At 37.1% G+C, this 12,572-nt stretch overlaps 2 protein-coding genes across 2 annotated transcripts; one reads left to right on the top strand and one right to left on the bottom strand.

Moving 5' to 3' along the window:
* Positions 1-5,992: 5,992 nt before the first annotated feature.
* Positions 5,993-7,636, top strand: LOC111916040 (protein ALTERED XYLOGLUCAN 9). The gene has a single exon (XM_023911689.3). It carries the CDS (start codon positions 6,362-6,364, stop codon positions 7,376-7,378), a length of 1,017 nt encoding a protein of 338 aa, XP_023767457.2. The 5' UTR covers positions 5,993-6,361; the 3' UTR covers positions 7,379-7,636.
* A 617-nt stretch (positions 7,637-8,253) lies between these two features.
* LOC111916041 (expansin-A13) lies at positions 8,254-9,598 on the bottom strand. Its single transcript, XM_023911690.3, has 2 exons — positions 8,809-9,598; positions 8,254-8,706 (listed from the first exon to the last, which is right to left on the bottom strand). The coding sequence occupies exons 1-2, from the start codon at positions 9,258-9,260 to the stop codon at positions 8,403-8,405; spliced, it is 756 nt and encodes a 251-aa protein (XP_023767458.1). The 5' UTR covers positions 9,261-9,598; the 3' UTR covers positions 8,254-8,402.
* Positions 9,599-12,572: the final 2,974 nt, after the last annotated feature.

Raw genomic sequence — 12,572 nt, 5'->3', positions numbered from 1 at the left:
ACTGCCACCAACCACCACCCGCCGCCACCATCACCACCCAACCACCTCCACCTGTCACCACCACCCATCACCATCGTCCGCCACCACCACCACCAACAACCACTACCTGCTACCCATCACCACCACCCACCACCACCACCACCTACCATCACCACACGCCACCACCACTCACCACTACCAACCACCCATCACTACCCACCCACCGCCAACACCACCACCACCAACCACCTCCGTCACCACCATTACCACCCACCACCATCAACACCCAACCACCACCACGCGCCACCACCACCAACAATAACCACTACATACCACCCATCACCACCACCCGTCGCCGCCACCACCCACCACCACCACCACCAACCACTACCCACCACCCATCACTACCTACCACCCATCACCACCCACCCACCACAACCACCACCCATCACTACCCACCACCACCAACCACCACCCACCACCCATAACTACCCACCACCCACCATCACCCATCACTACCCACCACCAACCGCCAACTGCCACCTGCCACCACCATCACCACCAACCACCACCCACCATTACCCACCACTAAGCACCACCACCCACCACCATCACCACCCAACCACCACCACCACCCACCTCCACCACCCATCACCACCGCATGCCACCACCACCCACAACCACTACCTACCACCCATCACCACCACTACCCACCACCACCACCCATCACTATCCACCACCACCAACCACCACTCACCACCAACCACCACCCGCCACCACCACCACCACCCATCACTACCCACCACCACTAACCACCACTCACCACCCATACTATCAACCACCCACCACCCACCTACCACAACCATCACCACTAGCCACCACCACCATCAACACCCAACAAGCACCACTCACCACCACCACCCACCACGTACCTCTACCACCCACACCCACTACCCACCTAAACCATCACTTGTCACTATCACCACCACTTGAAACCACCCACCCACTACTTATCACCACACCACCAGTACCACCCCGCCTCCACCACCCACCGCCACCACCCCCACCCACACCCCCACCTACAAAGATTTGTTATTGTGTTTTTGATTCGTTAGGTTTTCTCTTGTATATAATCACATGCGATTATATGTATCGAGTCACATGTGATTACATGTATCAAATCATATATGATTTATATGTTATTAAATACAGATAATCACATGTGATTAAATACACGTGAAAAACTAGTGAATCGAGAATGTAAAAATGAATATTGTCCACGTAAATCATATGTGATTAGATACATATAACTACATGTGGTTATATGTATTTAATAAAATATTATCTATGTGGGCCGTATTTATATTCATGTTTTTGATTTAATAATTGTCATCGTGTATTAAATCACATGTGATTATATGTATTTAATCAAATATGATTTATATGGACAATATTTTTTTTCACGTGTTGATTTAATAGTTGTTCTTGTATATTGAATCACATGTGATTATATATATTTAATCACATATGATTTGTATGGAAAATATTTATTCTTGCGTCGATTCAATAATTGTTCTAATATATTTAATCACATGTGATTATATGTATTTAATCACCATATGATTTATGTGGACAATATTCATTATTTATTTCTCAATTCAATAGTTTTACTCATGTACTTAATCACATGTGATTATATGTATCAAATCACATATGATTTATATTAATAATATTCATGAGTCAATATTTTTCTTATGTATTTAATCACATGTGATTGTATGTATTAATCACATATGATTAATGTATAAAGAGAAAAATTATTTAATCAAAAACGCAAAAATGAATCTTGTGTACAAAAATCATATGTGACTAAATGTACAAGAACAACTCATGAACAAGAATGTAGAAATGAATATTGTTCATATAAATCATATCTAATTTGATACATATAATCTCATGTAATTAAGCACACAAGAACAACAACGAAATCAAGAATGCGAAAATAAATATTTTCCACATAAATTCTATGTGATTAGATACATATAATCACAAGTGATTATATGCATTTAATCACATATGAATTTGCAACCAGTTAAGCGCCCAACGACATCTCCCTCTCTGGTAGCTCACTTCTCCGACGATTCTTTTTTCTCTAACGAAGTTGGAGACTCAAAACCCTACACGAACTTCTCGTCGTTCTTGTGGAACTGTCTTACCTCCTCCGTACCACCGATGAGAACCCTAAGTATGGTTAGTTTGGTCATCTCAATCTCTTTGTCACCGCCTTTGGCCTGATATTCTGTAACGCCTCTAGGAATTGGACCTCTTACTTGGCCTCCTTCGCACCTGCAACAATATTTGATTCTGGTGGACGTTTCTACGGATTCGTGATCTATCTTGTGGAGATTGGGCACTAGATCTGTTGACGTTCAACTTCAAATCCAATGGAGGTTCGTTGATGGTGCGATGGTTCAGATTATGGACTGTGAACCGAGATCGTTGTGATCAGGGCCGGTCCATAGATTTTCAATGCCCCGGGCAAAAAGTTGTAAATTTGCCCCCATAGAATAGAATCTCTTAAGAACCATATCAACAAAAGTTTCTATACGGAAAACTTATAAGCAAGGCTTTTTATTTAAGACAAAAGTACTAAGTTTTTTTTAAAACCTCATAAATAAAATTCGCAGAAAATAAAGACCGGAGACTAGCTAAAGAACAAAGATTACAAGAAACAAACATTACACCAACAATAGAAAAACGCTTCAAAGCTACAAAGTTACATAAAAAAATGAAAAGCAACATTAAAGCAAAACCACACATGTGGAATTTGATGAATTATAGAAGATCTTACAATTTAGAGCAACTCCTAATCAGTAAAAATGGAACCAGCAACATATAAAAAATGTCAACATATTAAGAATCTCAATTAAAAAATGCAACTTTGTGGAACAAGACACCCCAAAAATAGCAATGAACTTTGTAAGGTCGCCTTAAAATAGCAACAAAACTTCCAGAAACATGAAAACATATCAAAGTCTTATCATCCCATGATAAAGCCCATGTTTTCAAAATAAAAATGATAACATCAATAACAACCAAGTTTCATCGGCACCCCCAAAAATCCAATGAACTCCTTATTATCTATCCAATCAACAACAAAAACCTTTGCTCCTGTTTACAAAAGTACTTTTACATGTGGGGCTAACTTTAACATGAATGCAAAGAACATGATCCAAGCATATGTAATTGAGCTAAGTTTTATAGGCAATAGTTTGTCATGTTAAACAAAAAACCAAAATAACACATGTTGCCTACTAACAAAGTTAGAAGAACAAAACATTAAGATAATCATATCAAAGAAATGTAAAATTTAAATCCTAAAACCAGAAAATTAAAGAAGTCATAAACTACTCAAAAATCAGAGTGTTGGAATGTTTTCAATTTTGACTAATGACTAATGAAGAACAAAACTTAAATCCTACAAACAATATGTTAACGAGAGGAGCTGTGTAACGTTTGAGGAAGAAAATGCTAAAATCATTAAAAATATATTTTTCTCAAAACAAAGTATTTCATAGAGTATATATCAAATCACTAAACTATTGAAAACATATATTATAAACACTATTAGTATGTGAAAAGTGAAGCAAACAAAACATATGATAAACACGATTCAAGATTCAAAATCAGAAATCAAGTAAACTATCAACAAGAAAATCAAAATACAAAAATCAAAACCCAAGAAAGAGAATGCAGAACTCAAATCGGCAATCCAGAAGTTTCACTGATAGCAGATTAGGTTGAAATCAAAAATCAGAATTGGAAGGATAACTCATAGGTATATCAGAAATAGAAATTCATAAGCTTGATACCGGTTGAAATAAAAAATCGGGTATCCGATTTAGGGATTAAGGGAGAAGCTGAAAAGGATACAATAATATCACTAATCAGAATTAGAAGCGTTTATATTCCAATTTCCCTGTCTTATGTCCGACTCCTCGATTGGATTTAGGAATGCGATAGTTAGATTCCCAAGATTACGCGTGAAAAGCCACTCAATTTTTGTTCTTGCGAATGTACATACTGATAAGAGCAATTGAAAATATGATGTCCTAAACTCATTGATGCCCTGGGCTATGTCCCAGCTCGCCCGCCCCTAGGGTCGGCCCTGGTTGTGATGATTTAGGAATGGAAGAGACGAAGGTGGTGGTCTCGAACGATGGGAGGCGGGGGAGGTGTCGAACAAGCAGGTACGGAAGAAGTGAAGAGGCGGTCATCCAATGATTCCAGAGACATTACGAAGGTTCTGGCTACATTGCGGTGGTTTTGGTGGCGTTAAGGTGGTTCCAGTAGCGGTTGTCCGGTGGTATGTTTCTATAGATCTGATGGTTGACGGCAGTGGTTTTGGTGGCTGTTGACGTAGATTTGCTTCAGATCCGGTGAAACTAGATCCGCTTCAGCTTCTCCGACAAACCGGATCGTGGTTCAGAGCAACGGTTCATGTTTGCAGTTCAGCACAAAAGAATGGCGGAGGGAGAAGGTTCAAGAAGAGGAGACGTAAATCCGAGGACGTTGTTTAGGAGGTCGGCACAACATTTCTCCAAAGAAGAAGGATAAGGAGTTGGCTTCCGATTGTGGGAGGATTAGAGGTTGGGGATGTCGTGAACCAGCAAATCTGGAGCCGATGGTTTGGCGGTGGTATGGTGTTTCAGGTGGTGGTCTAGTGGGTCCCGACGATTTCTGGTGGTGGTCTGGTATTGTCAATTTAGGTTCGTATGAGAGGAGAGAGAATGATATAATATGGTGGAGGAAGTTACATGGGTAATTTGTATTTGAATAACAAACACGCATATTATTTGAACTCATATGCTAAAAAATGTTCTCAAATGTTTTCACGGGAAAAATATTCTCATTGGAACATAACTCTCTCTCTCTCTCTCTCTATATATATATATATATATATATATATATATATATATATATATATATATATATAAGAGTAAACAATGGCACATGTTCACAAATAAATTATAGATGAGGTCCAAAAAGTTATCAACTTGCATCAATAGTCCAAAAAATGAAACGTTTTATAGATACAGTCAATATAAAACATAAAAAAAGATCATACCCTCTATTTCATATTTTACGTTCTTCAATATTATATTATAAAATTAAAATGTCGCCTATTTCTCTTGTGTGTGTGTCACCCTTCCCCAATATTCCCTTACATCGTCAATCACAAAAGACCAGAATATGCTTGGCACATCATCAACCACCCCTTCCTCCCTCCAACGATTCATTGTTGATTTGCCCCCTTCTACGACGAGCATCCATTTGATTTGATTGTCGATTTTGATTTTGGGTTGATCGAAATGAAAGAAAGAAAATCAAGGATTTGGGGTTTATCCTTAGAAATCAATAGTAAAATTAGGGTTTATTCTCAGAAAACTTACATGAGGATTGAGGACCAAACCCATTGTAAAAAAATAAAAGGGGAAAAAATTCTTTCATCATTTTCAAGGACCAAAAACTCACATGAACTTTCAAATTTGGACCAATGATGTAATTTGAAAACTTTTTGGACCTTATCTACAACTTTTTACAAACCATATGGACAAATTTGCAGTTGGGTCGAATTCAGGTTCGAGGATTCTAAGGGGTATACCCATCCCCGATTTTTAAATTCGTATATTGCACATCCCCATACTCATCACGGGTAACTCGGGTTTTTGGTTTTAGGTTTTATGTCATCCTTAATCCGATCAAGTTTGAATTTAATTTGTCATCTTTATTGGATTAAATTTGAAATTAATTTGAAGTATTCGGATTGAAATTTTAATTTCAAAAACAAATTGTATTCATTTACTAAATCCATCAATAGAACATTCAAACGACCTACTTAGTAAATGGAGATGCATTTAGATCCGAATCTGTAATTAATTGATGAGATTAGAGATTAATTTTAGAACAAATACATGATTGTTTTTTTAGTACAGAAATAGTAATTTTAGAAAAGTGGAGGTTGAATCATAGTCGGTGATCGCTTATGTAATTCACAACGAGAGAGACAGCTAAAATACCATCGCCAAGAATAAACTCGCCGTCTCAGAAACAACTCGCACTCGCCCATCTTTCTTTCAGTAGCTTCATCTTCTGTTACACCATAGCAATCACATCTTTCCCTTCATTCACAATCCAATCTTCTCACTCCACCAACTATAACCCTAACCCACAAAAAAACCCCATCATAATTCAACCACAACAAAACTCCCCAGATGCGCCAAGAACACCCAAGATCAAATCATTTATGCCCTTTTGAATTCAAGAAAAAAGATCGAAATCAAAATCGGACTGAAGCTTTATCAGAACCCAGGTAGACAAAATGTTTTTTGGTGCCGTCCAATTGGGAATAATGGCTGCCTGTGTAGTCTTATTTGTGCCAATGGCTATGGCGGGATGGCATCTTAGTCGTAATAAAGTTCTCTTCTTCAGCGGTGCTCTTTTCATCAGTCTCGCTGTATGTATTCACCTCATTCCTTATTTCCCTTCTGTTTTCCCCTCTTCTCCGACTGTTCTGTTACAACAAGATCCCACTCCTTGCATTTCTTTAATAAACGAGGTTAATTTCCACTCCAATTTTGATGGGTTTTCATGGGATTTCGAAAACAACTCTCGATCTTTCGATTGCGATTTCCAGAAATTGAGTCGGATCGATGTCTCGGACCTGCTAAACGGTTCATGGGTCGTTGTCGCAGGCGATTCACAGGCGCGATTGTTTGTGGTGTCTTTGTTAGATTTGGTTTTGAGTTTAGATGAAATGGAATCGATTCAGGCTGATTTGTTTAAAAGACATAGTAATTATCATATCGTGGTTGAAGAAATTGGGATGAAATTGGACTTCATTTGGGCACCTTACGCTACTAATCTCACTCATGTCATTACAGATTTCAAAAGAAACAATACTTATCCAGATGTGTTAGTGATGGGTTCAGGTTTATGGCATATGTTACACTTCACAAACTATTCCGATTACGGAGTTTCATTACGTTATCTAAGGGAATCACTGATTCCGTTCCTTCCAGTGGGATCTGATTCTACTCGGGGATTCCATTTGTTTTGGCTAGGCATGCCAACTTTGATAAACAAAATGCTGAATACAGAAGAGAAAAGGGTAAAGATGACAAGTGAGATGTGCAATTTATATGATCAAGAACTTTATAAAAGCAAGATCTTGCGTAAAGATGGTGGTGTGTTTTTGATGCTAGATGTTGAGAATTTAAGCAAAAAATGCGGGGTTGATTGTTCGTCAGATGGGATGCATTATAACGGAGTTGTTTATGAAGCTTGTGTTCATGTTATGCTCAATGCATTGCTTATTGAGTCTCATCAAAAGCTATGAGATTCATGATTCATGATTCATGTTTTTTGTTCCACTTGAAACTAAATAGGGTTTCATTTTTTTTTTTTTTTGTAACACGAAATCTATGTCATGAAATTTTTAGAAAGGTATAGAGTTTGATTCTTTTTTTTGTTTTGGTAACAATCGATGGTATAGGTTCATACCATTTGTATTATTCAGTAGAAAACATCTCAGATTTGCAAGTATGGAGTTTTGTTTTTCATTTGTATAACAAATTCCTTTTAGTTTATTATTGGATTTCTGTTATTTAACTCATAGAAATTGTTATGTTATTATTATCATGGAAGATGGAATCTTGTTTCTGGTTTCGGAATCAGGAATTCCGATGTTTTGTACATGGTCTACAAATCATTGATTTAAGTTGCTTTTGATCCACAAGATTTAGTTGTTTTGTCATATTGCTAAAAGGCATTTTGGGCAATTTGTTAATATCCAAAAACTTTCATTTGAGTCACATGTTTTCAAAGTACTTCATGATTTATAAGGTTAATTGTAAGAAATAACAATGTATTTTCATTGACTTGTTTATTATAACATTCTACTATAATCTCTTCCTACTACAACATATTATACTTCAAAAAAATATGTCCAAATAAGCTAATTAAACAGTTTTCTTGTTTTTTGCTATAATAAGAGAAAAAATGAAAATAAAATTTTATAATTGGTTGATTTTCCATTTAATGCCTTAATAAGACAAAATATAATAAACAAACATTTGAATCGATTAACATAACTTATCAAACATGCTACTCTTTAAAAAGTAAACCAAGTTCTTTTTCTAATTCCTACATGAAATTGATACAAAAAACAGTAAACATAACAAAACAAAACCAAACACAAGTACTATTTAGATCTCCCTTCAATTCTGTATTTTTAGAACTGATCTTGTCAATAATAATATTTCTTAAATCTAAAGATTATTTTATACAACTAAAAACCAGGCTCTATAAAAGGGAATGTCCCATTAAAAAACTATTCAAGATTCAAGATTCAAGATTCAAGATTAGAACTGTTTGCCCTCAAAACTCTGACCAAAATTCCATTCTTTTGGAGCAACATTGTAAGAAGTAACAGTTAACCCATCACTACTAGTGACCTCGAAAGAAAGAGGTTGATTTTTCATGTCTGCATTTATATGCCAATTTTGTCCCCAATTTCTGTTCATCGGAAGCCACCCGGTTCGTGAACCTTTAATCTTCACCGCAGCTAAGTCTCCGGCACCGGCAACATTGCTGATCATTACCGATAAGAAGATTCCAGCTCCATCAATGGTAAACCTAATTCCTCCTTCCTTTCTGCACTTGATCCTGCAACAATGATATGCATCAAACCCTAATTTCACCTTTTCGTTATTCAAACTTTGAGGGGAAAGGAAGGAAGTATCAGAGTGATGAACAATTGAACACTACCTGCGATACTGAATTGGCATGTTAGAAGCTTTCCAAATCGCAATCTTCTCAAAAATCTCAATCGGTAAAACAAAATGGGGATTCGGAGGGTTACACTTGCCACCGCCGTCTGCCGGAAACCCGTAATTCGGAGCACAGAAATTAGTCGCTGTCACGATAATAGAAGTCCCCGGAATACACCATTGGAGATCCTCTACACACCTGACCTCAAAACAAGCACCACAGATCTGTCCTTTCTGGAACAACACAGTACTGAGCCCCGCCGTCGCCTTCCCATACCCTGCTTTCTCCACGTCGCCGTAACCACACGCGCCGCCGATGGCGTCCCGCGGATCAGCGGGTGCATAGTACGTTGCCCTTGCAGATCTCCACTCTGTAGAAGATGGGTAGGAGGAGGTGGAGTAGGGATAGTGAGCAAAAACTAGAAAAAGCAGTGTGAATGACAACACCATTGTTTAGAGAGATCGAAAACTGTGGAAGGAAGAGAAAGACCAAAAGGGGAAGATATGGCGTGTTGTATGTAGTCGCATTGTTGGAAGTAGAGTGCTTTGCAGGTTTAGTGGGCAGCTTTATTCCGCCATGTCCACGATAAACATGAGATACTTGCAAAAGGAAAAGTACACGTCTCTTGGGTCGACAACATTCCTGCATAAAAACATGGACCATTGATAGATTAGATATATCTTATATGAAGCTTATTTACTTTTGATGGATACATTATAGATGGTGGATTTTGTTGGTAGAAGAAATAGTTGTTAGGAGACAAAATATATATTTTGATTAAGGATCACTCAAAGTTTAGTAATTGTGTCACATTCACATGGTGTCTTATAATGGAAAAAGTCTCAATGGATGGTATAGATTCATTTATAGGCTAAACTTGTGACATGATACTTGTTGACTAGTTGTTTTTTTTTACATGTCATGTTGAAATTTGAATGTCTAAAGACAAAAGTTAGTTTTAGCCATGTTTATTTTCAAGTTTGGTGGAAAAAAAAAAATCAAATTCTACATTAAAAAACGGAATATTTATGATTAGTTGTTTTTACAAAATAATTAACCACTTGTAAAACCCAATTTGCATATCAACCTAAAATTATTCAATTTGTGCGGAATCTCAATCAAGTTGACTAGCAATAAATCAATTAAGAACACGGATGAATAATCTCAATGCATACTATATTCGATAATAGTCAAGTACAATGAAATCTCATAAACTCTCGGTTCTCTCTAGCTCCTTCTAAATTTCGAATCAACAACATTTACAATGCACTGATGAGCAACTATTGATAGCTAAACCTAAACCGCCTACACACAGAAATCTATTAAGGCCTACCGAAATCCCTTTGGGATTTTGATCCAGACACCACCGAAATCTACCTGTTCTCGGTCTAAAACCGAGAACACACAATGTTGTATAAAGTAAAGTATAAACAACCTAAATAATGTCCTAACAATCTCCCCATTGGTTTATAGCGTTCTTTTCTTATCAAACTTCTTCATTGTTCCTGACATTCTGTTGATCTTCGATTTCTTCACAACTTCAAGATGTACGTATGAATAACCACATGGATGACTTCAACTTGAATAGTTGGACTTCCTTTAAAATTTGACTTTGAACGCACATTGGGTATAGAGGCTTCTTGTATAGGTTTTGGAAAATCAACACTTTCAACTTTGAAATACTATAGAGATAATAACAGAGAGACCGATTCTTCAGGATCACTTCAGAAAGTTCATAGATAGTAACAAACTGATTGAAGAGGCTTCAATGCAATTCGTCACATAACTTCAAATACAGCTTCACCTTGCTTCTAGGTTTGAAAGGTTGTGTGTTGAAAAATAATATTCACTTCTTGTTCCTTTGAATGAATATTCTTTGTTGAACACAGATGCGTCTTTGCAAAGTAACCATGACTAAAAAGTCAATGTGGATCACTGAGTCATAAAGACCCTTCTCACTACAGTTGTTCAAGGACCAAGCCTTGGCTTAAATGGAGACTACTCGTAGTATATGTGTGAACACAGAGGAACGCACTGCGATTTTTTGAGTATCGGAGAACTACTCATGGCTATTTTTTAGGTTAGCCCCTGCATATCCTCGATCAAAGCTCTTAATACAGTTTTTCAAGTTAACAAGTTAACTTGGCCCTTGGCGAGACGTTTAATGGTTTCTGAATCTCGGATGAGTGTACCATTCTAGTGCCAGTGAGAGTTAATTAGGAATAACTCACAAAACCATCCTGTGACAAAATATCCGAAGACATATTTCCACAGTTTAGCATGACACGAGGTCAGGGCCTTTTGGCGGGACATTCAACGATAATCGTGCCTTGCGAGGTGCATCGCACTAGTGCCAATAATCGTTAATTCCTTACATGCGAAGAATGTATCTGAGAATACATTTGAGTCTTTGTAGTTTCTCATGAAAAAAGAGAATGTCAAGACCCTAGGCGGGGTGTTCAGCGATATTTGTTTCCCGATTGGGTGAATTGCCCTGGTGTTGTGACAGTTCTTAGGTAAAGATAACTCACAAGACCAATTTTGACAATTTGTACAGTTTCAACCTTTCAATTCCTTAAATACGACAGTTTTTTATAGAGAAACTGTCTAACTGACAATTTGTACAGTTTCATGTCTTTAATACCGTGAATACGACAGTTCTTTTAGAGAGAAACTGTCTGACTGACACTTTGTACGGTTTCATGCCTTCAATTCCTTGTGAAAATAATGTGAAGTGTAATTCCATCAATTCCTTTCAAGATTTCTTTTTGCACAGAAAATTCCGACACAATCTCCTTAAGTCTCTTCTTCTTTTGAATTCGATTTTTAAGACAAATGAAATTTTGAGATAAAGATTAAAAATATAAAAAATAAAAATAAAATAAACTTAGCACACAATAAAAAGAACTAAGAATAAAAATAAAATTAAAATACGCTTAAAAAAACAGTAAACATAGTTTTGGATTTTTGATTTTTCTGGAAAAGAAATAAAAACAGAAGTGAAATAAACATATTTTTTGGATTTTATGATTTTTTTTTGTTTTAATTATCCCCCTAAATTTGTGCATAAAGGAGAAATATGAACAAATTGAACAAAAACAAAAATAAAATACAAAAAATCCAGAACAAAAATTTATGCCAGGCTTCAAAACGAATCATTTTAAGAAATATAGAAGAGTCAAAAATTCAAACCGTAATTCAGCAATTGACGTTGCATCCAGATGACCTGAGAACAGCAAGCAGATGAACAACATATTCAGCTTCTGTTGTGTTTCATTTCTGGAACGAAGTTGACGTTTTCAAACTTCAACACACCATTAAATATGCCCCCTATTTGTGTGATCTTTTTTTTCTTCCTGCAAAGGACACATACTCTCAATTAAAGTTCTGAATGTCATGCAGTTGAGAGATGTCACCAATCACGTGTCTGGAACAGCCACTATCAACATACCGAAGTCCGGGCCTTTATGATTATGAGATATTGGGCCATTAGAAATGCCAAATGTTTGGACTGGACTAAATGGTTGGGCGTTAGGGTAAAACCATGTAGAGGTTTGGGCCCAATTTGGAAAATTGGGCCATAAGTTGGGCTTTGATTCATAGTTGGACTTTTGGGCCTTTGGATTAGGCCTTGAGTTTGAATCAAGCTAAGATGGGGGTAAAGTAGTCTTTTACCCCAGGCATGGACTTATGGATATATGTTGGAACCTAATTACTGATTGGGTGTTATATTGATGATTGGCAGTTCGAGAACCTATCAT

This window comes from Lactuca sativa, chromosome 2 (genome assembly GCF_002870075.4).
Source record: "Lactuca sativa cultivar Salinas chromosome 2, Lsat_Salinas_v11, whole genome shotgun sequence".
NCBI lineage: Eukaryota > Viridiplantae > Streptophyta > Magnoliopsida > Asterales > Asteraceae > Lactuca > Lactuca sativa.
This window is presented reverse-complemented; position numbering and strand designations above follow the sequence as displayed.